Raw genomic sequence first — 27,567 nt, 5'->3', positions numbered from 1 at the left:
TTGTCTATTTATCTTTTTATCTTAGAATTTCAACTGGACATACGTTAGATCTTCTCAAACTATCCTCTATGATTATCTCTTATATGAAAAAAATTAGTTCAGTTCTATCTTTCACTTTGCTAATTCTCTCTTCAGGGTATCTAATTAGTTGTTAGATGTGTCCATTGTATTTTTTTAAGTTTAGAAATTTTGTTGGGTTCTTTTTTTAACCTGCCTATTCATTCTTGCAGAACTTTGTTCTCTATTTATACTTTCAATATTTTATTTCTTTAATCATATTAATTAAATATACTTATTTATAATCTATGACTATTTGTAATCTATAACTATAATCTATTCCAGTTTTAGAGTCTTGATGTGTTTGATTCTTTTATCTGGGTTTTTTGGGGGTTTTTTTGTTTGTTTTTCCTGCAATTTCTTGTATAAGATGCCTTGTTTCTTTATTGTTTGATTGCAAGTTCACATTTCTTGGAATTTTTTTCTTTTTTATTATTATTAAATTTTTAATGACTTTTTAGGGCTGCACTTGTGGCATGTGGAAGTTCCCAGGCTAGGAGTCAAATCAGAGCTGTAGCTGCTGGCCTGTGCCACAGCCACAAAAAAACGACAGATCTGAGCTGCATCTGTGACCTATACCAAGGCTCGTGGGAACACTGGATCCGTAACCTACTGAGCGAGGCCAGGGATTGAACCCACGTCCTCATGGATACTAGTCAGATTCATTTCCACTGCACCATGAAGGGAACCCCCTCTTGGAAATTCTTCTGTGGAAATGCTTGAATCTGAGTTAAGTTGGTGTCATAGTCAGCTTGGGTTGACAAAATATCATAAACATGATGGCTTATACAAAATATCTATTCTTCACAGTTCTGGAGGCTGGAAACCCAATATCAAGGTGCTGGCAGTTTCAGTGTCTGGCGAGGGTCTATTGCCTGGTTCATAAAGGGTCATCACCTCACTGTGTTCTCTGGTGGAACAGATGAGGTTGCTCTCCAGGTTTACTTCATAAGGGCACTAATCTCGTTCATGAGGGCTCCACCCTCATGACCTAATCCCCATCCAAAGGCCTTATCTCCAAATACTGTCACACTGGGAATTAGGTTTAAACACAGGAGTTTGGGGAACGACATAAACATTCAGTTTATAGCATTTGGGTTTCTCTAAAGGTGACTTGGTTTACCTTTGCTAGTTGCCTGGGGGTACCACTAACCTGAAACCACTCCATAGTGATTTTTATTTTTTCCATTATAGCTGATCTACAGCGTTGCGTCAATTTTTTACTGTATAGCAAGGTGACCCAGTGACACATACATGTATGCATTCTTTTTTCTCACATGATCATGCTTCATCACAAGTGACCAAACATAGTTCTCTGTGCTATACAGCAGGATCCCATTGCTAATACATTCCAAAGGCAATATTCTGCATCTATTAACCCCAAATTCCCAGTCTCTCCCACTCCCTCCTCCTCCCTCTTGGCAACCTGTTCTCCCTGTCCATGATTTTCTTTTCTGTGGAAAGGTTCATTTGTGCATTATATTAGATTCCAGATATAAGTGATATCATATGGTATGTGTCTTTCTCTTTCTGACTTACCTCACTTAGTATGAGAGTCTCTAGTTCCATCCATGTTGCTGCAAATGGCATTATTTTGTTCTTTTTTATGGCTAAGTAGTATTCCACATCTTCTTAATCCAATCATATGTCAATAGACATTTAGGTTGTTTCCATGTCTTGACTATTGTGAATAGTGCTGCAATGAACATGTGGGTGCATGTGTCTTTTTCAAGGAAAGTTTTGTCAGATACATGCCCAAGAGTGGGATTGCTGGGTCATATGGTAGTTCTTTCATATAGTTTTCTGAGGTAACTCCATACTGTTTTCCATGGTGGTTGTACCAATTTACATTCCCACAAACAGTGCAGGAGGGTTCCCTTTTCTCTACACCCTCCGCAGCATTTGTTATTTGTGGACTTATTAATGATGGCCATTCTGACTGGTGTGAGATGGTACCTTGTAGTAGTTTTGATTTGCATTTCTCTAATAATTAGTGATGTTGAGCATTTTTTCATGTGTCTGTTGGCCATCTTTATATCTTCTTTGGAGAAATGTCTATTCAGGTCTTCTGCCCATTTTTTCCATTGGGTTGTTGGCTTTTTTGCTGTTGAGTTGTATAAGTTGTTTGTATATTTTAGAGATTAAGCCCTTGTCAGTTGCATCATTTGAAACTATTTTCTCCCATTCTGTAAGTTGTCTTTTTGGGTTTTTTATGGTTTCCTTTGCTGTGCAAAAGCTTGTCAGTTTCATTAGGTCCCATTGGTTTATTTTTGCTTTTATTTTTGTTGTTTTGGGAGACTGACCTGCGAAAACATTTGTAAGGTTGATATCAGAGAATGTTTTGCCTATGTTCTCTTCTAGGAGTTTGATGGTGCCTTGTCTTACATTTGCATCCATAAGCCATTCTGAGTTTATTTTTGTGCATGATGTGACCGTGTGTTCCAGTTTCATTGACTTACATGTGGCTGTCCAGTTTTCCCAGCACCACTTGCTGAAACCACTTAGTAAATTTTCTGCTTGTTTTCTGGACAAGTAGAATAGATTATTGCCTTTGGTTAAAAAAAAAAAAAAATCAGAGGGGATGTATTTCCCCCTCCATCCTTTGTTAAAGCTGATTATAGGCAATGCTCTTTTGTAGTCTTCTAGAAAGAGGCTGAAGAGCCCTCAAGGGGGAAATCCTGATTTTATGTGTGGAGTCTTATGAGAGTCATCATCTTGACAGGAATCTGGCCCTTGTCTTTTCTTACCAGGCCTCATGAGACCATGACAACCAAAACTCAAGTTCACCTGGTTTGGCGAAGACAAACTTGACTTCGGTGTTCTCCTTACCTCTTTTACTAGTTCTTAGCTTTTGAGTGATCCTTGCTTTCATGCTGTGTCATTGATAAAGTTTCTGTTGTTTTAATATTCAGAAGCATTTTCAGTTATTCTCTGTGTAAGAGTTGGACAAAGAATCTATTTCATTACTGTCAGAAGTGGAACTCTACAGAGTAATTTTATCCTCTACTTTTTAATCTGAAAAATTCCAGATTTCCAGAAAAGGTAAAATAATAGCACATGAACAGTGCAGTATAAGAATATATGTCTCCCCATATATCCTCACCTAGATCTATTTGTTAATCTTTTTTGTATTTCTCTCTTTTTCTGCATTTTGCTGAGCCACTTGAATATAAGTTTCAGAACTCATGGCTCTTTACGCTTAGATATTTCAGCTTGCATCTTCTAAAAATAAAAGAAAATCTATATGAAGATAACTCCATGGCATACCTAATAAAATGAACAGTAATTCCTTAATATCATCTAATATGCAGTCTATATTCAAATTTCCCCAACTGTTTCTTTCTTTTTTGGCTGTACCCAAGGCATATGGAAGTCCCCAGGCCTGGGATCAAATTTGAGCTGCAGCTTCCACCTACGCCACAGCAGTGGCCATGCTGGACCCTTAACCCACTGCACCATAGCAGGAACTCCCCCAGTTGTTTCTTTCTTTCTTTCTTTTTTTTTTCTTTTTTTTTTTTTGTCTTTTTGCCTTTTCTAGAGCCACTCCTGCAGCATATGGAGGTTCCCAGGCTGGGGGTCTAATCGGAGCTCTAGCCTCCGGCCTACACCAGAGCCACAGCAATGCCAGATCTGAGCCGTGTCTGCGACCTATACCACAGCTCACAGCAACACCGGATCCTTAACCCACTGAGAAAGGCTAGGGATCAAACCCACCACCTTATGGTTCCTAGTCGGATTCATGAACTACTGCACCATGACAGGAACTCCCCCAGTTGGTTTTCTTAAATGACATTTATAGTCTCCTTCTCCCCTTCATCCTCTTCCTCCCTCACCCCCTCCCCTCTCCCCCTCCTTCTCCTCCCCCTCCCCTTCCCCTCCCCTTCTTCTCCTTCTTCTTTCCCTTCTTCTTCTTCTCCTTCTTCTTCCTCCTCTTTTTCTTTTTCTCCTCTCTCTCTGACTTAGAAGTTCATTAAGATTCATGTACATTTTTGGACGTTTTTCATGACAATGATGTCTCTGAAGAGTCCAGACTAGCCGTCTTATAGAATGTCTCAAATTCTGGCTTTGTTTCGTCATGATCTTTTAAAAATATAAACAGATGAAATTTTCCCATGTTCAAAATCTCCCACTGGCTTCCATAACATTTGGACCATAAAGTCCAAACACATTACCCTGTTTACAAAGACCCACACGAACCGTGTGCTCCTCTCTCCTTCAGTGCACTTAAGCCGTAGTGGCCTCTTTCCGGGTTCTCAAACCCACAAAGCTTGTCCCACAAGCTTTAGCTTTAGTCCTTGCACTCACTATTCCCTTTGCCGAATGCGTTCCTCCCTGAGCTTTTGCTGGAAAGTTGGCTCCTTCTGGAAATTAAAAATCTCAGTTTTTTTGTTTGTTTGTTTGTTTTTCGCTTTTTGCTATTTCTTTGGGCCGCTCCCGCGGCATATGGAGATTTCCAGGCTAGGGGTCGAATCGGAGCTGTAGCCACCGGCCTACGCCAGAGCCACAGCAACGCAGGATCCGAGCCTCATCTGCAACCTACATCACAGGTCACGGCAACGACGGATCATTAACCCACTGAGCAAGGGCAGGGACCGAACCCGCAACCTCATGGTTCCTAGTCGGATTCGTTAACCACTGCGCCATGACGGGAACTCCAAAAATCTCAGTTTGAATACCATCCTCTCAGGCTGGCCTCTCTTACACTGACCCTCAGTGTAAAGCAGTCCTTCAGTCCCTCCCTCTCACACGATCCTACGCTGAATTCTCTGCCTGGTACCCATCACAGCTTGGCATATTTCTTGTTATTTGTTTTAATTGATTTCCAGGAGGGTGGGCTGTGTTCTGTCTTGTTCATTACTACATTCCCAGCACCTAGAACAGTTCCTGACAGAGCTAAAACTGAAGAAATTCTTGCTGAATACTGTGATGAATAAGCTGAAAGGTGAAAAGAAGCCAGCCATCTAAAGAGCCTGGGGGGGAAATCTTGCAGAAGGAACAGCCAGGGAGAAGGCCCTGAGAGAACCCTGAGGCTTAATTCTAAGGTCTGCAGAATGTCAGTGTATTTGGAGGGAAAAATACAGGAAGGGCAAGGTGGTTTAGGGCTTAGTGGGCCACGGTAGGGGGAATTTAGATTTTATTTTAAATCAAATGAGAAGTCAATAAGGTTTTCAAGTAGGAGAATGACATATTCTGATTTATACCTTTTAAAAGATAATTTAAAAGCTAATTCATGAGCTCCTGCTGTGGCGCAGCAGGATTGGCAGTATCTTGGGAGCGCTGGGACACGGTTTCAACCCCTGGCCCAACACAGTGTGTTAAGGATCTGCCATTGCCGCAGCTGTGGCTTAGATCGCAGCTGCGGCTCGGATCTGATCCTTGGCCTGGGGGGCTCCATATGCCATGGGGCAGCCAAAAAAATATATATAAATAAAAGATAATTCAACTTGAGCAAGATGAAGATAACTAATATGAGTGATAGAAAGTCACATGTGTAAGTGCAGATTTGTAAAGGGGAAATAATTATTCATTCAGAGAGGATGAATTTGATATATTGTACTCTCTTTGTGGCTTTTCTATCAACACCCAAAAAAGAATTTATGAGTAAGTAGGGATTATAATACCTACCTCTGAAATAATACAGCGAGCTAATTCAGCTGTTGTTTACAAGCATCTGATATTAAAGGTAGTTGTTGATAATAATGATAGTAAGAAACATTTACTAAGCAGTTGAGCACGATGTTAACCACTTAACAAAACTTGCCTCACTGAAGCATCACAACCACCCTTATTAAAAGATTTACAGTTGTGTTTTATAGTTGAGGAAACTAGAGCTAAAAAAAAATAAGTAACTTGTTTAAGGTCAATCGGCCAGTAAGTGGCAGAGGTGGAACTCAAACCAAGGTCTAGTTTGATGCCAAAGCTCTTATTTTAACCAGTTTGCCAAACATAACGCTTTCCCAATAAGAGAAATGCTACTTGGATCACTGGTTATGGTCATCACTCAGAGAGATACTGAAACTGGGGTTTTCTTTAACATATCCTTCAGCCTGTAGAAACATTTCACTTCAGTGGAGAAATATCTATTTGAGAAATAATCTGATAAAATTCGTCAGGTTATTTAGTGGAGAAAGACTGCAGCCTTAGTATTTTTGTGAAGAACAAACAGACCTGTTTTTCGGGGAAGGGGGGACTTGATATAGAGAGGAAGTGAATGGAAATAAAAATTATTCGTCCCAGTGTATTTGGAACATAGCTGCTTGAAAGTAAGCAAAGCTACCACCCAATTTTCCTGGGAATCAGTGATTCCGCAGTCAACACGAGTTTGCTTTTTTAACAGCTGGGAACGCCAGAATTGTGACCTAACCTCAAGAACTGAGGCTGCCTTGTTCAGACTTTCACACGGGTCCCTCTGTTCCTTTCACAGAGCCCTCTTTTTCTTAAACATCCCCGCAAGTGCCCTTGGGAGACTCATTCTCCTGGCAGGGACCAAGCCGTCAGGGCAAGAGGCACTTGTTTGGGATTCCCACCTTTTAAAAGGGTCTGGGACAGTCCGACGGACTTTTTCTGAAAGATATTTATTGCCCCACCCTCAGTGTCTGGAAAATAAACAGGAAGGAAAGAAAGCGACTTTAGTTCGGTGGTTGAGGACAGAGCCCGGGCGCAGTGGAGGACCTGGCGCCCCTAGGTTCGCTTCATCCCACTCGCGTCCCCCGCCCGCCTGGACCCGGGAGGCGGTGCGCAGATGGCCCCGCCCCCGCCCCGCCTCCCGCTCCGGCCATTGGTGGGTCCGAAAGACGCGGGGCGTTGTCTGTTTGAATGGGAGCGCCTGGGAGCTGGGGCGCAAGCGCAGAGGAGGGCAGGGGGAGCGGGCTGGCGGCGCTGCGGGACCCCTGCGTGGCGGCTGACTAGGAGAGGAGAGCCCCGGAGTTCTGGCCCACGTGACCTGCGGCGGTGGGGGCGCTGGCCTGCGGGGCCTCTGCCTGAGGACTCGCCGAGGGGAGGGAACTCGCCGTGGGGAGGGGCCTCGGACACCCGCCCGTCGCCGAGGCGGCCGCTGCTGCAGCTTCGCCTTGTCGGCGGTGCTCCGCAGGCTCTCCCGCCCCAGGGAGGTGAGTTCGGAGAGGTGTTTGTGGGCTCCCGGCGGAGGGAGGAGACAAGCAGGGGCGTGTGTGTGTGTGTGTGTGTGAGAGAGAGAGAGTGAGGGGCGACCTCCTTTGTTCGGGGCGGGGGAGTGGGCCGGGGTGGTCTCGGGGACCGGCGTCGAGAAACTAGAAACTCGGGTCAGGAGCACCCCGCTGCCCTTCGAGCCTCAGTTGCTTTCAGGTTGGGGAATTAACAACGGGAGAATTCTTAAGAGCTTCGTTCTCTAGTTTTTTGTTTTTTAAGTAAAAGTGTAATAGGTTACAACAACTTCTCACATGTCCTGAGTGTAAATAACAACCAGATTAAAAATCTGAAACCCTGTGGAATTAAATCCGAGGCAGATCGCGTTCGCTTGTGGTCGTGAGTTTGCCGTCTAAAGAGGACAGTCTTTGTCAGACACCTGCGTTTACCATATTGAAATTCGTGAATTTGGGGGCACCAACCTGTTGATTTACCAGAGAAATTCGTGGTTGCTGCAAAAAGTTTTAGTCAGCGTAGAATATTAAGAAAACCCTTTCCTAAAAATCTGTGGAGTATCTTCGAGTAGTGGAAAGTGGAAAAGCTATAATTTCCTTGTATTTATATGGTAACCAGTTGGCTTATTTTAACTGGTATTATTTGAACTCTTAAAACGAGTAGGGATGGAAATTTTGCCTTAATGCATAATTTAACCCTCCCGTGGAATTAAACGGAGTGGATTCTTGGCTTTCCTTTCAGTCGGCTAGTATTGGTGTCTCGGGTGGCGTGTGTGGGAGACGCTGAATTTTCAAGCTGCCACTTTAGAAGGGTGCGCGGAAGATTTCCGGCCTGATAACCACCAATGTGATTACCTCTGATAAATATCGCTTTTGCTTGGCTTGTCATTATTCAAGAAGCAGCTTTGGTTGATTGTTTGAAAGTCAGTGAGCAACGTTAAAAAAGCGAAGATTGCTGTGGGTTGGCGTGTGTGTGTGTGTGTGTGTGTGTGTGTGTGTGTGGCCATTATTTATAATATAGGGAGTGGAGCAGATACAAAGTAAAAAGTTGGGTGTTACTGTTGTAGAGGCATTCCCTTCAGATCCTCTTTGGCTAGATAAGTAGTTTAGTTATATTGCTTTTTATGAAATCAGGCATGCAGTGTTAAAAATATTGTATTTTGATAGAAATCTTAAACTTGGTACTAGACTAATTAAAACAAAGATAGGGTATTGTAGTTGTTAAAATGGCCTTGTTCTTAGATTTACCTAAAAGGCAGAGATTTTGTAACTAGTTCTATGGAATTTTAAAACTGAACACCTGACATAGAGACTAGTATTCTAAATCTATTCTAAGAGACATGTTACTTTTTCTAATAACAATGGCAATGATTATTATTACTACTACATTGAATACTTTTGTTAAGTACCAGAGCCCAGCGTTGAGGTGCTTTTTATAAATCAGATCTCTAATCATCATGACAGATGTTGAATAAGTATCATTATGCCCAAATCAACACTGAGAGTTTAAATAGCTCAAGATCATATAACTAATAAGTCATTGTGCTGAGGTTCAGACCACCTCCTGGTCCTAAAGCACATGCTTTGTTGCTTCTGTGTTTGCTTAAATCTCCTCCAGGTCTCTGGATTCTGGATTCCATTTGTAGAGACATAATCCTACCTTTTTTTCCCCCCTGGCTGCACCTGTGGCATATGAAAGTTCTGGGGCCCGAGATCAAATTTGAGCCACAGCTTCTACCTAAACCATAGCTGCGGCAATGCTAGATCCTGAACCCACTGTACCACAGCAAGAACTCCATAATTCTACTTTTAAGATGCCTATTGTGCTATGCTTTGCTGTGAACTATGGAGAAACAGTTTAGCTCTTCTTTTAGCCTAGCTAACTTCCTTTCAGTATTTTATAAATCATGTAACATTATAATATCCTTTAATCATCAAAAACAATACAAATTAAGAGTAAGACTTGGCTGAGTTATTTGTGTGAATATGAATATACTGTTTACCGCAGAACAGAAATTATGAAAAGTCTGGTTTTCTGGCTATCATAGGATTCTTTGCTGCTTCATAGTTCTTCTTCCTAGGCAAGAAATCAAAATAGTTTGTTGGATGTCGATTATGTGCAAAGCAATTTGCTTGGTGTTATGGGATGAGGAGAGAAGAGCTCCTTTTCCAAAGTGGTTTCTGGGGTTTTTGCAGTAACTTTTTTCTGCCCTGCTCTATATGTTGCTGTCAGTTTATCTTCCTAACACAGATCCAACTTTTCTATTTCTCTGTTGAAAAAATTACAAGGTTCCTTATCGTATAAAGTGAAGGCCAAGTATTCCTCAGCCACATACATATTCAGAGTCCCTCACAATTTAGTACCTTCTTTGACTTCTCTTTGGCTTCTCCTAACCCAGTGCTCATTCTCTGCATTCCCACCTCCTTGTTTGTGCTTGAGCCGTTTTCCACAGCTGGAATGCCTTTTCTCAATTTGCCTAATAAGGTTTACCCATCCTTCGAGGTGCACTACAGATTTCCTTGCTTCCAAAAAGCTTTCCCTCGTCCTTTTTACTTAGAATTACTCTGCCTGTATCATCTCATAACATTATTGAATTGAACAAAAACATTTCTTCACGGAATGATGATAACTTTCAGACGGAGAAAAGTTATATTTTCTTATGAAGAATTCTGAATTCAAACTCTCTAGGGATTCTTTTTAAGCATTTGTAACCCTTTTTGCATTTGAGATTTATTTCTCCTTAAAAATGTACTTGAAACCAGTTTTGCCATTTCAAAGTTCTTCGGTTAAGAGAACCAATTTATTGGAGTTCCCACTGTGGCTCAGTGGATTAATGATCTGGCTTATTTCTGTGGAGGCACTGGTTCAATTCCCAGCCTGTCACAGTGGGTTAAGGATCCAGTGTTGCCGCAGCTGTGGCATAGGTCATAGCTCTGGCTCTGATTCATCCTTGGCCGGGGAACTTGCTGAAGGTGTGGGTGGTGGTGGTGGAGGGGGGATGACACTGAAGACGGGATGATGACTGATTTATTGTCATTTACTAACTGAAGAACAATGCTCAGTAGAAAGGACCACTTCTTTTTCCCCTTCATTGTTGAGTTTTTAGTACATATATGAATTGATTTAAGCTGATGGCTGAACTGCTTTGGTAGTAATAAATGGCTGTGGGACATAAATTCTGGTGACTTGGTGACCAGTTTTTCTTAAAATTTTGTTCTCCCTATTATTTACTAATAAGTGTTTCTCTTTTTTTTTTCTCCCGACATAGTAATGTCTTCATGAGATGATGTTTATTTAGAATTTACCTCTTTGAGCTCCTGTTTGTCCAATGATTTTTTTTACTTATTAACAAAAGGTTACAGATTGGAAAAGGCAGGACTAATGTATATATTTAGGTTTTGGGATTTTTTTTTTTTCTTTTAGAATCAGGGTTCATGTGAATCATCAGTGTTTGTGGATTATAGACATTTTCTTGTGATTTCCTGATCTTATAACCTGAATGGTCATTTGGGATGTACTGAAAATATAATTGGGATTGACTTAAATTTAAGGTTAAAAAATGTATCTTTGTGTCTTCTATAACCTTGATATTAAGACACTGCTATGTATCCAATTTTAGGTCTTTATAATAATTAAAAAATCACTTTTCTTATGTGTCTAATAGAAACCCTTCCAAAAGGTTATTAATGTTACTAATGGATTAAAAGGGCAATCTGTTTTAAATTGTTTTATAGGAGGAAAAATTAACATTATTTGTAAACTCTGGGCTTCAGTTTGAGGAGAAATAAAACCAAGTAATAGGGAGAAAAATACTAATTTTATCCTAATGAATATATTTAAGACTTTTCCCCCTTAGTTGGACATATTTCTATTCTTAAATATAAATAAGTAATCTTGTTGCAACAGGACTTTTGATTTATTAACTGTTTTGCAGGGAAAAAAGGTAACCAGGATTAGAGATGTGTAAAATTAATCTTCCTTCTGTCCTTGAAAATTTTAAGCAACTGCTTCATCCTCTGTTGAATTATTGTAATCACCAAGGACTGTAATTTCAAAACGGCAGTTTTAATAATCTAAAAGCGCTTTCTTCTGTATTATGTTTTTAGTATTTATCTAATTTGAAATTTCATATATAGCTTTTATTAGTATTCTGGTTGTCCAGGGAGCATATTCATTAAAGTCCTTTCAGCTTTATGTGATGGATAAAGATGTAAATGCTCTTAACCAAAAAAAGAAAATTTATATATAATTTAGTTGTTTAGAATAGTGAGCTTTTAGGTGTAAAACACCTAAACATAAACAGGAATTCTTATTTTATATTACTAAAATTGTTTTTGGATTTATTACTCCGAAACAGTTGGTTTCATTGTTTTACCTTTTAAACAGCTCTGGGCCTAAATTCCTTTTTTTTTCTAATCTGCCAAGAATAAATATGAGAGTTTAAAATTAGTGGCGCCTTTACTTAGCATGTCTTTGCTATTTGTCAAAATGACCCATGAGGATTAATTTCAAATATACATGGGAACCCTTCTGACTGGTAGTGCACCTTTAAGATACAGATTTACCTGGGATCTAGAACCATTATTCTAATCTGTCCTTTGTATTCTATTTATTTAGCTGATCAGCACTAACAAACAGCTTATTAGAAAGTTTTCATGACAAAGCATGTAGTTAGTGAGCAGTTACACTGTTACACTTATTTTCTAACCTAATTTGGTCGAATATATATATTTTTTGGCCTAACATTTTAAAAACATATCAATTGTTTGCAAACTTGAAGGTTAGCAGTAAATTAAGATGTAACCTTACTGTAGTACCTACCTCAGGGTTATTATATCTTTGCTAAAGGAAAACCATTGATACCCCTTTTACAGCATACTCTTAGTAAATTCTTATTTCTCCAACATGATAAAGAATGGAATAGTCTGCTTTACTGTGCACTGTGATGGTTTATTTTATTAATTTGGGATTGTGTAATTTACACTTGATATATATATAGCAATTATCAGTTGACACTGACACTGTGTACAACACGATAGATAGATTAGATACACACATGGATGTAATCTTGAGTTATACATAGTTCACAATATTACGTGATGGTTTGATACGTGATTATTGGTATAGAGATTGAGTGTGTTCAAAGAATTGATCTTTTATGCATTGCTTTATTTTTTTGTCCCATTGAAATTTCTCTTTAATTTTGCCGCTAGCTTATCATGGTTTTTTGGCTTTAAAGATGTGCAAAATTAAGACATGTTAGTCACTCATTCTATTGCCCCCCTGCCCCCACCTTCACATTTATCAATTTTTTTTTATTTTAAATTATCTCAAGCTTGATATCTTTGTTTCTTTCGGCTAAATTTGTGATCATAGCACTTTACCAAGTACAGGTTTAATATAAATATTCCATTTTTTTCCTCTCCCAGGTATTATTCTCGTAAGTCAATTTTTCCGTCACTGCATGTTGCTACTGGTCTGCCTGTCCCTTTCACTGCTTGACCTTTGCCTCTCACATCTAGCCCGTGGGCATTATTTTCATTTTTCTGTAGGTGCTCAGCCAGGTTACTTAAGTACACAGCCAGTCTTGGTCCTGACTTCCCTTGCCTTAGGCATGAATTTCCCACATCAGTCTTATATTCTAATATCAAAATGATTTTCCTGCCTTTGATTGTCTCCTTGACACCTGCCACCCTAAAACCAAGCTCTGAACTCTCTATTGGACTTTGCTTATTACACCATTTGCTTTTTCTTACACCCATATATTCTTCTATGTAAACTTCCTGCTTCTACTTTCCTACTCTTGATTTTACACGTATTGTTCCTTATACTTGCCATCTTGTTTCTACTGTATATTTCAGAGAGCACCAAAAAAAAAAAAATTAGAAATAGATGTTTGGATTAGGTGACAAGCTATTTTTAGACCATCTACAAATACATTAGTGTCTACTTACATAATTTGACCCAAAAAAAAGAAAAATAACCAGTTTACCTCAGGTAGTTACTTGAGTGTATTTTGGAAGTGGACGTTTTGGCATCATAATGGTACTATCCCTGTTAGTTACTGTGGTGTATATTTGTTACTATAACCTGTACCCTGAATTCTAATGTGAGAGAACTTTATTTTATTTTATTTTTTTGTTTGTTTGTTTGTTTTTCTTGATCTTGGACTTTTTTTTTTAAATAATTTTTTTTATTTTCCCACTGTACAGCAAGGGGGTCAGGTTATTCTTACATGTATACATTACAATTACATTTTTTCCCCCACGAGAACTTTATTTTAAATACGTTCTTGATTCTTCTTCAATATTTATCCCAGGTCTGTTTGATAAAGAGCTACTGTGTCTGATTTGAAACATTACAGCTGAAAGGGATTTGGAGAATTTGAGTATAGTACCTTAGAGGGAATTATTAGGATAAGAGAATTTAAAGAATTTAGATTATCCTGGAGGCAAGAAAAGAAAGTTATATTTATTATCTAATGGGTATTACCAGTTTATAGAGATACATAAATGAAAGAATCAGACCAAAAGTTATTAGCATTGAAGTTGCAGTCAAGAGTAGATAGTTTAGGAGTTCCCGTCGTGGCGCAGTGGTTAATGAATCCGACTAGGAACCATGAGGTTGCGTGTTTGATCCCTGGCCTTGCTCAGTGAGTTAAGGATCCGGCGTTGCCGTGAGCTGTGGTGTGGGTTGCAGACGTGGCTTGGATCTGGCATTGCTGTGGCTCTGGTGTAGGCCAGAGGCTACAGCTCCAATTAGACCCCTAGCCTGGAAACCTCCATATGCCACGGGAGCGGCCCAAGAAATGGCAAAAAGATACACACACACACACAAAGAGTAGATAGTTTAGATAAATTGAAAGAAGAACGAAAGCTATACAGTTGACCCTTGAATGATGTGGGGATTAGGGGAGCTGAAAATCCACACATAATTTTACAGTTGGCCCCCAATATCCACAGTTTTGCATCTGCACCTTCAACCAGCATGCAGATCATGTAGTACTTACTGTAGTATCTATTTATTGAAAAAATTCCCTTTATAAGTCGATCTGTGGAGTTCAGACCCATACGGGAGTGAGCTGTAATTGTAACTACCTGTGCCCTATTTTTCCCAGTCGCCTAGATTGAAGAAGATACTTTACTTCCAATGGAGTGAAGCAGGGCTGGGATTTATTGTTCACTCCGATTGCACACCTTGGACAGTGTCTAGAAATCCACCGAGGTGTGTAATGGGAGTCTGCCAGTTTTGACTTCCCACTCAGGTAATTAGGCACGAGGCAGTCAGAGTTTTGTACCAGCTGATTTTTCTGTATGCTTCTATCAGTTTCTAAGATAGGGAAAATAATTATTGCTTTCTCTTTATGGTCAGACCAGAAGATGCTGTGAGGTAACAATTTTGTTAGCAGTGAGGTTTTTGGAGCATTGTTAAAACCTGGGAGATGCTCTTAAGAGCAGATGTGTCCCTTGCAAATTATTAGTTATAAATCTTTTTTTTTTTTTTTTCATTTTTGGCTGCCCTGTAATATATGAAGTTCCTGGGCCAGGGATGAGATCCAAGCCACACTCCCAACCTAAGCCGCAGCTGTAGCAATGCAGGATCTTTAACCCACTGTGCCAGTTGGGGATCAAACCTGCATCCTAGCACTCCCACAACCCTGCCAATCCCATTGCACCACAGCAGGAACTCCATTAGTTATATGTCTTAATGGAAGTTGGAGTTAAAGTCGATGACTTCTTAATATACTTTCAAACCTATAATTTCCATTCCATTTCCTGGTCCTGTCATTAAGTTTTCTTATCTTAATGAACAATTTATAATTTAACATCAATTATAAATTTTATTAGTGGTGTACTAGTAATATATAAGCTATATGTTAAATATGAAGTAGGAGTTCCCATTAATGAACCCGACTAGTATCCATGAGGACATGGGTTTGATTCCTGGCCTTGCTCAGTGGATTAAGGATCTGGTGGTTCCCTGAGCTGTGGTGTAGGTCGCAGACACGGCGTTGCTGTGGCTGTGGTGCAGGCCAGCAGCTGTAGCTCCAATTCGACCCCTAGCCTGGGAACCTCCATATGCTGCTGGCGTGGCCCTAAAAAAAAGACAAAAAAAGCAAAAAAAAATATGAAGTAGATTTGTTAACTCCATGTGGAGCATGAACGAACACATTGTTGTTGAATTGGTTAGAGAGTCTTTGCAACCTGAATCATTGAATCAGGAATTGCTTTTTTTTGTTCAGTGAATAATTGTAACATAAGAAATTGTACTTAATTGTCATGGAGATTGAAATTTAAGAATGACTTTTGTGGGGGATATTCTTCTTTTGAAAGTAGTAAAACTTTATTATTATAAATTGTCCTTGGTAAAATAGTAAATACCTTTTTTTTTTTTGGTGGGGGGGCCACATCTGCAGCACATGGAACTTCCTCAGCCAGGGATCAAATCTGAGCTACAGCTATGGCAACATGGATCCTTAACCCACTGTGCCACAGCGGGAACTCCCTCTTGTTTAAAAATATTTTAATGGTTCTGTGTGCAGTCCTTATGAGGTAGGGTATTTTGCCACTCCATTTATATACATTTGTTAATTTAATTACATGCTTGCATTTTAATAAACACAAAGTTAACCTCATTTTTTTGGTCTTTTTTAAATTATTATTTTGTCTTTTTAGGGCTGCACCCACATCATAGGGAAGTTCCCAGGCTAAGGGTCCAATCAGAGCTGTAGCCATCAACCTACACCACAGCCACAGCAATGTGGGATCCAAGCTGCATCTGTGACCTACACCATAGCTCACAGCAACACTGGATCCTTAACCCACTGAGTGAGGCCAGGGATGGAACCTGGGTCCTCATGGATGCTAGTCAGGTTCGTTAACCACTGAGTCATGACGAGAACTCCATAACCTAATTTTTTAATGCTTGGTGAACTTGGGGATTTCATTACAATTTCATGACTGAAAAAATATTTCAACTAAAGTATAACTTAATTCTAAGTTAATTCTGTTACCTCATCTTCTGCCCCATATTGTAAATAACAACCTAAACCTCAAAGTGGTAGTGGAAGACAGTTTAGTTGACACTTCAGCTGTTGTATAATTGAGATGCACTTTGGAGCTATTGCTGTGAATGAATATCTACACTCATTCTCCTCGTGTTTTTTTGTTAAGGAAAGAAGAGGTACGATGGAATTCTGACCAAAAGGAAAATTGAACTTCTGTTCGATTAATAACTGCTACCTATCTTTTCATCCTTTCTTAAGATACTGCTTCCTTTGTTGGCCTAGAGAGGGGGATAAGAGGAATAACATTTTGTTATGCCAAGCTGGTTTTTTAATACGAAAACTTCATTTCTTCTAGGAAGTTTGTAGTTTGGCAGTGTTCCCAAGGCTGTTCCTCTGCATCTTCCACCTTCCTCCTTCTCATAATTGCTGTTCGCTACTAACCTCTCTCTAACTGTACTTAATTAACAAAGCAGTGGGTGTGTGTTCTTTAGAGTCTAGTTTATGTTATAGCTGAAATACTTAAAGGGATGTTATGTGGAAGAAGAATTAGGCTCTGTTGGATGGTAGCAAAGGGAGAAATAGAAATGGAAAGGTTGCTCAAAGTGTGAAACAACTTTCTAAAAGGACTACTCAAAATTAGGATTGGCTGCCTTGTGATCTTTCTGGGAATGCTGTAGTAATATTTTGAACTAACTTACCCATGGAGTTGTTTGTAACACTGGATTCTAGGACTTTGTGAGTGTGTGTATACGCACACATGTATGTTTTATTACATATGTTATATGCAAGTATATAAGTATTTATACGCATATGTAAACATAAATAAAACTTATATACAAAACTTATCTAACTTATATATATAAAGCTTAAATACACACATCAGTCTTAATCTTACCTCATCTGTTTCTCTCAGTTGTTACCTTAAAGATTATAGTTTATATATGATGGCCTATAGTCTTTCTGTGATATATCTGGATATAGATTCATTTTTATTTATCCTACTTAGGACTTGGTGTGCTTCTTCAATCTGTTAATTAATGTCTGTCTGCAACTCTCAAAAATTCTCTGTTTATCAATGAAGATTTTGCCTTTCCTCCTTTTTCTGTTTTTCTTTCTGGTACATTAGTTAGACCTTATCAGAACTTCTCATTTTGTCTTCCTTTTCTCTGAAGTGCTTTTTTTTTCTTTCTTTTTTTTTTTTTTTTTTCAGTGTATGACAGGCTTTAATGCAGGAGATAAAGTTTGTAAATGGTGTTACATATTTAAAAGAATTTGTCAAATTTATAAGCTAAGCGAGCACTAAATCTTAAAGGAAACTAACTTTTACCGAAAAAACCTAGGTTGAATTTAAAGTTTATAACATTAATGTTAAAATTAAAACACACGTCGGAGTTCCCTGGGTTAAGGATCCAACTAGTATCCATGAGGATGCTGGTTAAGGATCCAGTATTCCTATGAGCTGAGGCATAGGTCGCAGATGTGGCTCAGATCTGGCGTTGCTGTGGCTGTGATGTAGGCTGACACTGAAGCTCTGGTTTGACCCCTGGCCTGGGAACCTCCACATGCTACAGGTGTGGCCCTAAAAAAAAAAAAAAAGATTAAAAGTTAAAACACATGTCATAGTGTTACCTCTCCTCGGTACACATGTAGGCAAATGCCCCTCAGACAAAAACTACTAACACTAGGTATAATAGGTGATGGGAAAATTCAACGTCTATCTCCCAAGTACTTCCTAAAAAAACTTTATTGGGATATAGTTGGTTTACAATGTTGTTTTAGCTTCAGGTTTACAGCAAAGTGAGTCAGTTATACATATACATATATCCATTCTTTTTTCCATATAAACTATTACAGAACATTGAGCAGGCCTCCCTGTGCTATACAGTAGGACCTTGTCATCTGTTTTATATACAGTAGTCTGTTTGTGTTAATCCATCCTCCCAGTTTGTCTCTCCTCCTTCCAGTTTCCCCCTTTTTGTCCCCTGAAATCTGTGAGTTCCTTTCTGTTTTATAAATAAGTTCTTTTGTATCACTTTTATTAGAGTCCTTGTATAAGTAATATCATATGATACTTGTCTTTATCTGTCTTGCTTCACTTAATATAATAATCTCTAGGTCCATCTGTGTTGCTGCAAATGGCATTATTTTGTTTTTTATGGCTTAGTAATATTCCATTGTACATACATGCCACTTATTCCTTATCCATTCCTCTGTTGATGGACATTTAGATTGTTTCCATGCCTGAGCTCTTGTAAACAGTGCTGCAGTGGACATTGGGATGCATGTATCTTTTTGAATTGTGGTTTTCTCTGGATAGATGCTTAGGAGTGGAATTACTGGGTCATGTGTTAGTTCTATATTTAGTGTTTTAAGGAACCTCCATACTGTTCTCCATTGTGGTTGTACCAGTTTACATTCCCCTCACCAGTGTGGGAGAGTTCCCCTTTCTCTACACTCTCTCCAGCATTTATTGTTTGTAGAGTTTTTGATGATGCCATTCTGACTGGTGTGAGGTGATATCTTGTTGCAGTTTAGGTTTGCTTTCTCTAATAATAGTGATGTTGAGCACCATTTCATGGACCTTTTGTCCATCTGTGTGTCTTCTTTGGAGAAATGTCTGTTCAGATCTTCTGACCATTTTTTCATTGGGATTTTTTTTTATATATAAATATTCTTGAGATGTTTGTATATTTGGAGATTAATCCCTTGTCAGTTGCTTCATTTGCAAATATTTTCTCCCAGCTGTGGGCTGTTTTTTCTTTTTTTAAATGGTTTTTTTTGCAGAAGCTTTTTAGTTTAATTAGGTCCCATTTGTTTATTTTTCTTTTTATTTTCAATACTCTAGGAGGTGAATCGAGAAAAGATATTGCTGCAATTTATGTCAGAGAATGTTCTGCCTGTGTTTTCCTCTAGGAGTTTTATAGTATCCATCCTTATGTTTAGGTATTCAATTCATTTTGAGTTTATTTTTGTGTACAGTGTTAGAGAATGTTCTAATTTCATTCTTTCATATGTAGTTGTCCAGTTTTCCCAGCACCACTTGTTGAAGAAACTGTCTTTTTTCCATGGTATATTCTTCCCTCCTTTGTCATAGATTAGTTGACTGAACTACTCTTCAGTATGTTTCACCTCTTTATCTATTTATTTATGTCTGAGTAAACTTCAGATATTCTTCTGTTCCACTCATTCTCTCTTTAGTTTATCTACTCTTCTGTTTAACCAGTACATTGAGTTATTAGTTTTAGTGTTCATAGCAGTACTTTGAATAGTGGCCATGGAGTTCCCATTGTGATGCAGCAGAAACAAATCTGACTAGTATCCCTGAGGATGCAGGTTCAATCCCTGCCCTCGCTCAGTGGGTTGGGGAATCCCGAGTTGCTGTGGTTATGGTGTAGGCCTGGCAGCTGTAGCTCTGATCCGACCCCCTAGCCTGGGAACTTTCATATGCCATGGGTGTGGCCCTAAAAAGAAAAAAAAAAAAAGTAGTAGCCACAAGAAAATTAAAAAAAAAATGTGATCCAAGTTGCCGATCAACAGCAGAATGATGGGAACTTCTGCATGCTGCAAGAATGGCCAAAAAATCCCCAAGAAAACAGCAGAGTGAAAGATTGAATTTGGTATACAATGGAATGTGGTAACAGCAATAAAATCTACAAGTTGTGCAACAAGTAAGATGAAAATCTCAGAAACACAGTGTTGAGCAAAACCATACAGAACTAAGTTAACACATTTAAACCTCTACAGACATTTGTGGCAAAGTTGTAAAGACATCAAGGGAATAATGAATACAACCCAGTCCAGGGATCACCTTAGAGGGGAAAGGAACGGGGTGGGTTAGGTTGAGGCACCCAGGAGCCTTCAGAGGCAGGGATCATGTTCTTTATCATAAAGTGATGAGTGGTATAGAACCATTTGTTTTATCTTTCTACCACACACATATTTCCTAAATTTCTTGTGTACTTATTCAGTGAAAACACTTTAAAAACCTTGACAAGTTTAGACTGGACACTGAGAGCAAATGAATCCAATTATAATCTAATTATCAGCACAAATACCTTCTTTGAAGAAAAACATTTGCAGAGTTTAGAATTGACTTGTTCAAATGAATTACTGAATTTTCATTTTACTTGTTACTAGCAGTTTCAAAAAGCTTGAAGTATCATAATTTTGATTTTAATTAGTACCATACATATTCTTTCATATTTGTTTATAGTAGAAAAGATTAGTAAAGTTGTTATATTTCAAATCAATTAAAAATTAAAGTACGGTTCTCAAGTAGATATCATATATTCACATTCTTATTTAGAAATCCTCTTGACAGTTAAGCCCTCTTCTGTTTTTCTCCCATAATTGGCATGACAGCAGTCTGTGGAGTTAGCTGTGTAATTATGTACAGCTTGGAATTCCTTTTAAGTTATTCTTTGAACATAGGACTTCAAGCAAAACATCTTGTATTCCTTTTGCAGAAATGTTGCTGAAGTGCTGCTGAAAGGGCCAGAGATGCAAGGATTTGGGACACGTTTTGAACCTTTAAGCTGTCTGACATTGACCTCCTTTCATTATTAATAAAGAAGAAGCAGGAGCTTAGGATGTATTAACGCCAACTCATTAGTATACTAACCGGACAATATTCTGCAACAATTCTACATTGTAGAACTGCATTGGCGTAAAATGAAATAATTTCATATTATACCCAGCTTATAATATGACTCGATGGAGGAAAATTTGATAAGCATGAGGGAAGACCATTCTTTTCATGTTCGTTACAGGTAAGACTATACTGTTTTCTTAGTGGGTAATTTTTAATATTTAAACATATTTAACTCATATCATTTCAGATTTAAAGTAGAAAATATTTAAACATACTAGCCATAGTTAATATCTCCTTTAAGCAGTCTTTTCTTTTTGTTGTGGTTGTTGTTTTTATATCTGTTCTATAGGAAAATGGTAGTAGATACTACAGTTCTTTATTAATATTCTGTGGAAGAGTTTATGAATAGTTACTTTAAATTTTGTTACTCTTGGAGTTCCCTGGTGGCTCAGTGGGTTAAGGATCTGGCATTGTCACTGTTGTACCTTGGGTTACTGCTGTGGTACAGGTTTGATCCTGGGCCTGGGAACTTCAGCATGCTATAGGCACAAACAAACAAAAAAAAATGTTTTCTTTTTGCAATTCTTTATATAATGCCAATACAAAAATGAAATATATTTCTACATTTTTGATGGTAGAAGATAGATTTTGTAGTGTGGTGGGTTGAATGACTTAGTTTTTGTGTAATAATTTAATGGTGATCTTTTACAAATGAGTTTTTAGGGAGTTCCTGTTGTGGCTCAGCAGTAACGAACCCGATTAGTATCCATGAAGATGAGGGTTCGATCTGTGGCCTCATTCAATGGGTTAAGGATCTGGCATTGCCGTGAGCTATGGTATAGGTTGCAGGTGCAGCTTGGATCCTACGTGGCTGTGGCTATGGCATAGGCCAGCACCTGCAGCCCCAATTCGACCCCTAACCTGGGAACTTCCGTATGCCATGGGTGAGGCCCTTAAAAAAAAAAAAAATGAGCTTTTTAAAAAATGGGTAGTAATGTCCGAATGGATACTTTCTAAACATGGTAAACTAATAGTTTTAATACTTAGCAGTAAAATATTAATGACATTTCTGATACATTTAGGAACAAAGCAAGAATAATCTGCATCATCATTATTTAACATTTATTTGCTAAGTTCCGGTCATTGTACTAAACTGTAAAATAAACACAAAACAAATATTACAGTGGAAGACACAATTATTAGTAAGGTAATTAGATATTACTAGATTCCTTATTAAAACTGTTATAAGTTAATATTAAATAAACATCAGAACTTACAGCTTTGAATAGTATTCAAAACCCTAATGAGTGATGATGTTTGCTACCAAACTTTAGATGTCTTAACACACGTTCAGGAGGCAGTGAGGAGATGTATATTGTCCTTTGCTTTGGAGATGGCTTGTGTTAAGGCATGGTGCCAAGGAAGTTTATATGGGTAAGCTGAGGGCATTTCTATTAAAAATTTAAAAGTTTCAAATAAAAGAAAATGGAAGACATTCAACAAAATTAAAAGGCGTTTTTAATAGAAATGCTCTCACTCTTCCCTCTGGGGCATAGTTCCATAAACTGGAAGTTAGCTTACATACTTTCTCCCCTTCTCTCTTTGTGTACCCAGTGTGAAGTCTTGCCAGTTTTACCTTCTAGATGTTGCTCAGATTGATCTACCCATCTGGATCTTCTTTACGCGGCTGTGGTTCAGGCCCCCACCATCTTCCCTCCATTCTCTACTCCATCCTCTTGGAATCTGTCTTTTAAGTTTGCCTCTAGGGGACACACATTAAACCTGCTTAATCCCTCTGGTGGCTCCAAGTCACCTAAGGGGCTGAGCGCAGCTTAACGTAGTACCCAAGGTCTTCCACTGTCTCGCCTGCCTCTTTCTGCATCCTTACTTCCTTCCAGTCCTTACGCTGCACTGTGACCTCTGGTTCCCTGAACAAGTCTCAGTGCCTTTGCTCCTGCTACACCGTGTGACTTAAATACCCTTCCCTCTGTCTTGGTTTAGCTAATTCTACTCAATATCTTAAGATTCAGCTCAGAAATATTCTCTTCTTGGAAACGATTTCTCAATTGTATAGTTTGGCTGTGTGTCCTCTCTGTGCTCACATATCCTGTGCATATCTCTTTCTTTGCACCAACTGGATTAAAATTTGGTGTATCTGTTTCTGCATTTGTGTCCTCCTCCCTTGCCACTCCCTTTTTGGACCATTAGCTCCCTTAGGGCAGCCACAAGGCCTAGCATGGCTCAGAGTCCACATTTGATGGAATGTCTGTTGCACTTCATTGGATGGGAAACCTCAGATGAACCTAGTAAGAGGTTTACCTGTCTTGCTAAATGTTTTCAAGACTACTTTACTTCTTAATACCGTAAGAGCAATAGATAAGGAGGAGTTGTTCCTCTGCTGAAAGGAAGGTCTTAGATTCATCCTTTTTCCATCATATAGCATAGGGCAAACACAGCTATACATTTATATAGGAATTTTCTTTTCATCAAAAGAAATTGAGGAGTTCCTGTCATGGCACAGCGGAAATGAATCCAACTAGGAACCATGAGGTTGCAGGTTCAATCCCTGACTTTGCTCAGTGGGTTAAGGATCTGGTGTTGCTGTGAGCTGTGGTGTAGGTCGCAGATGCAGTTCAGATCCTGTGTTGCTGTGGCTGTGGTGTAGGCCGGCAGATGTAGCTCTCATTAGACCCCTAGCCTGGGAACCTCCATATGCTGTGGGTGTGGTCCTAAAAAGCAAAAAAAAAAGAAAAGAAATTGAAAATTATTTTCAGTAAGACTATATCAGACAAATCTCTGGTTGCATCAGTGCTGTAAAATCTATATTCTGGAGTTCCCGTCGTGGCGCAGTGGTTAACGAATCCGACTAGGAACCATGAGGTTGCGGGTTCGGTCCCTGCCCTTGCTCAGTGGGTTAACGATCTGGCGTTGCCGTGAGCTGTGGTGTAGGTTGCAGACTCGGCTCGGATCCCGCGTTGCTGTGGCTCTGGCGTAGGCCAGTGGCTACAGCTCCGATTCAACCCCTAGCCTGGGAACCTCCATATGCCGCGGGAGCGGCCCAAGAAATAGCAAAGACAAAAAAAAAAAAATCTATATTCTATGTCCTGGTTAGATTATTATATAATTGCAGGTAATAGTTTGCATCCCTTATATTAGGAGTCATGGCCTAGTATAGGATATTTTTCTGTTCTGTAAACACTTAGCATATAATGTTTTATCCATCTGGATCTTCCATTGAGGAGATGCTCTTCTATCCTTGGAGAAGTTTCTGTGGCACAATGAGTTGTGATTTTGAAATGGAATAATTCTTCAGACGCTAAAAAACCTCCTGAGAGATATCTCAGTACTTTATGAAAAATCTTGTATTTGTGAAGGTAGAGAGAAATGGAGACTAATAGTAAATTGAGATTTGTTTCTAAACTTTTAACAAGTGGACAGTGGATTTTAAGTCATTATTGTCAATTTTTTAGGTAATGATAATAGTGTTGTGATTATATATATATATTTTAAATGACTCCTTATCTTTTAGAGATACATTTGAAAGTGTTTGCAAATGAAATTGTATGCTTTCTGGAATATACTTCAAAAGAACCTGAAGTTGGAGAGTGAGGGTGAATGAAATATTGATAGCATACCCTGTGTTGGTAATTATTGATGTTGAAAGATGGACGTATCGAGTTCATCGTACTAGTTTCTCTCATTTTCTATTTCTTTGAGAAATGTCCTTGTTCATACTTGTTACTGTGAATAATAAACATTTCAGTCCTTTAATGTGAAAATTAGATTATTGCACATAAGTTGTAAATACAATTTCAGGAGTTCCCATTGTGGCTCAGCAGAAAAAAACCTGACTAGTATTCATGAGGATGCAGATTCGATCCCTGGCCTTGTTCAGTGGGTTGGGGATCCGGTGCTGCCATGAGCTGTGCTGTAGGTCGCAGGTGCGGCTTGGATCTGATGTTGCTGTGGCTCTGGCGTAGGCTGTCAGCTACAGCTCCGATAAAGCCCCTAGCCTGGGAACCTCCATATGCCACCCCCGTGGCCCTAAAAAGCAAAAAAAAAGAAAAGAAAAAAGAAATACAATTTCAGTGTTGAATTCTTCAGTTTTGCTAGATAAATATAGTTGTTAACAATATTCTTTCCAAAGAATTACTTGAGGTATTGTGGACTGGTGGAAAGGGCACTGGATTTGGAGACAGAGACAAGATTTTACCTCTCAGTTTTGCCATCCTATGATCTTAAGCACTCCGCTGAGCATCATTTCCCCTTCTATAAAAATACACAGCTCACGGGGTTGTTTTGAGAATTAAATTTGATATAATATATAGTAGAATCACTTTTAAAACTAAGTTACCGATCAGAATTTAATTTTAAATCAAGATAGTTTTGCACTTTCCCTTTTACCAAGTAAACTGGCATAACTAGATATATGTAGTAAATTGGATGGATGAACGTTGTTTATGGGGACCAGGACTGGTCCTGGAAAAGAGCCACACCCAGTTAGAACACATAGAAGGTGGGGCTAAGGTATGTAATGAGAGAGCCACAGGATAGAGCCCGGTGGAGAAGGTGCAGGGCACTCTTGCTTTGATCTTAAGTCCTGAATCCCCATCATTTATTCTTTTTTAATATGTAAGCCCCACCCCCTTTTTTGCACTTTTCACAGCCACACTCGCAGCATATGAAGGTTCCCAGGAGGCTAGGGGTCCAATCAGAGCTACAGCTCCCAACCTACGCCACAGCCACAGCCACATCAGATCTGAGCCGTGTCTGCTACCTACACCACAGCTCACAGCAACTCCGGATCCCTAGCCCACTAAGTGAGGCCAGGGATCGAACCCAAAACCTCATGGTTCCTAGTTGGATTCATTTCCACTGCACCACAACAGGAACTCCAATGTGTAAGCCCTTGGAAGGGAGAGACAGGTTTGAACAGAATTGGTTATTACATTTTTTAAAATGATGTAGAATCAAGATTTTAATCCTATTTTGCTTTCATTGATATACTGTAAACACAAGAAATAAAAAATAAGGAGGTAGAGAAAAAAATCGAGTGTAGAAGAAAAATAAAAAATAATGTAAAATTAAAATAAATTGAAATGATGTGAGTTTGTACGGAAGATGTGGAAGTAAGACTCTGATGTTCAATCTGTTAACAGAAATGAAAACATTTCAGTCAAGGATAGTAGTACTATGTTTATTTATAGTTATTAACAATGTACTTTTTTGATTGTATGATTAAATAGGCCATTAGGAAGAATAAGAGAAACTTTGTATGTGGGATATATTTTAATGGAGAGATATTTTCCTGGTTTGTCTTCTACTCTGGGTATGTTCTTTGTTTTCAACCCAACTGGTAAACAAATGAAGTAATTCTAGTCTCTCATAGAGACAAAGAGGATATGAAATTACTTTCTCTGTTACTATTTAATGATCTTCTAAAAAATTTATAAACCAACCTGCCTTGACTATTTTGCAATTAAATATATTTGAGGTGCTGGAGATTTTGTCAGAATATTGACTTCTTTTTCAGTAAAATATACCAGAGCCATAATATATGTCAAGAGAAACTCATAAACTAGAGGGTTTTTTGGTTGTTTTTGTTTTTTTTAACTTGATTATTTTGAGGTTTATTTGGGGGCAATTGTTACAGAAATGACTCTTCTGAGGTAGATTCTCCTATAGGGCAGTCTCACCCCATACACTTCAAGGATTTCAGCAGGATTCTAGTTGGCTGTTTCCAATGAGAATTATGTTAAATACCTTTAAAAAAAAATCTGTATTGCTTATGATTCCATTCAGCCTTACTTACGGCTAAATCTTGTTAGATGCGACGACGTCATTTGGATTGATGGTTCCGTTCCAAGGTTGTGGCGAAGATATTTATTTGAAGAAGATGCTTCTCTGTTTTACATGTAACTTCCAGTTTTTAATGTCTTACATTGCCCACAAAAAAAATTAATCAGTAGTCAGTCTTTGAAAGAAAGGGTACATTTTATCTGCACAAACCTGAGGATTATAACCTGGGAAACAGTTTTTCAGAAAGCTCTGAGGACTGTTTGCCTGTTAGACAGTTGAGTCAAGGCATATAAGGTTTTAAGACAAAGAATTTATATATGCTCAATTGACATACTGACAGTTTGCATAGTCCAACAAGTGGATTATTGTGACAGCTTCCAGGATTGAGAAGGGAATGTTAGCTCCCAAGGAGCTACCTTGCTGGCTCCAGGAGGAATTGCCTTTTGGGGGGGAGGGCAAGGAGGCATTCCTGTGTCTTCTAAGAGGATCTAGTTAATGTATAATCCACATGCACAGTGCACACTAAAGGGGTAGTAGCTCAAATGGCAAAGAAGATTTTATGTTAATTTGGGGGGGGGGGTTCTGCCTTAAAATTTTTTTTTAATAGCCTTATCTCTATTTTCCTGGCCAGCAGCCTAATCGTCCTGAACTGATGGTTCTTTGTGTGACTCTCTCTCTCCCTCTCCTCAGTGAAGTCATATGCTGTTGTCAGTGTCCATTGTATGGTCGTGTGTACTTTTTTTAACCAATACTCTGTCGATGGGCATTTAAGTTGTAGTTTTTTGTTGCTGTGAACATCCTTTTATATATATCCTTTTGGATTTGTGTATATATAGCTTTTTTTTTTGTCTTTTTGCCATTTCTTGAGCTGCTCCCGCGGCATATGGAGGTTCCCAGGCTAGGGGTCGAATCGGAGCTGTAGCTGCCGGCCTATGCCACAGCCATAGCAGTGCCAGATCTGAGCCATGTCTGTGAAGTACACCACAGCTCACAG

The 27,567-nt window shown here is 38.9% G+C and overlaps 1 protein-coding gene across 3 annotated transcripts in view; it reads left to right on the top strand.

Annotated features, from left to right (window-relative positions):
* Positions 1 to 6,910: 6,910 nt before the first annotated feature.
* Positions 6,911 to 27,567, top strand: part of GPSM2 (G protein signaling modulator 2) — a 62,741-nt gene continuing 42,084 nt past the window's right edge. The window contains exons 1-2 of one of the 3 annotated variants that reach the window (XM_047785141.1): positions 6,911 to 7,166; positions 20,650 to 20,952. In XM_047785141.1, the coding sequence (XP_047641097.1) occupies positions 20,897 to 20,952 (56 nt within the window). In that variant the 5' untranslated portion in view covers positions 6,911 to 7,166; positions 20,650 to 20,896. The remainder of the gene's footprint in view (positions 7,167 to 20,649; positions 20,953 to 27,567) is intronic. The other 2 variants (XM_047785139.1, XM_047785140.1) reach the window with 2 other exon arrangements.

The sequence above is a fragment of the Phacochoerus africanus genome, chromosome 6 (assembly GCF_016906955.1).
Source record: "Phacochoerus africanus isolate WHEZ1 chromosome 6, ROS_Pafr_v1, whole genome shotgun sequence".
Taxonomy (NCBI): domain Eukaryota; kingdom Metazoa; phylum Chordata; class Mammalia; order Artiodactyla; family Suidae; genus Phacochoerus; species Phacochoerus africanus.
Note: the sequence above shows the minus strand (reverse complement) of the source record. Positions and strands in the feature narration are given on the sequence as shown.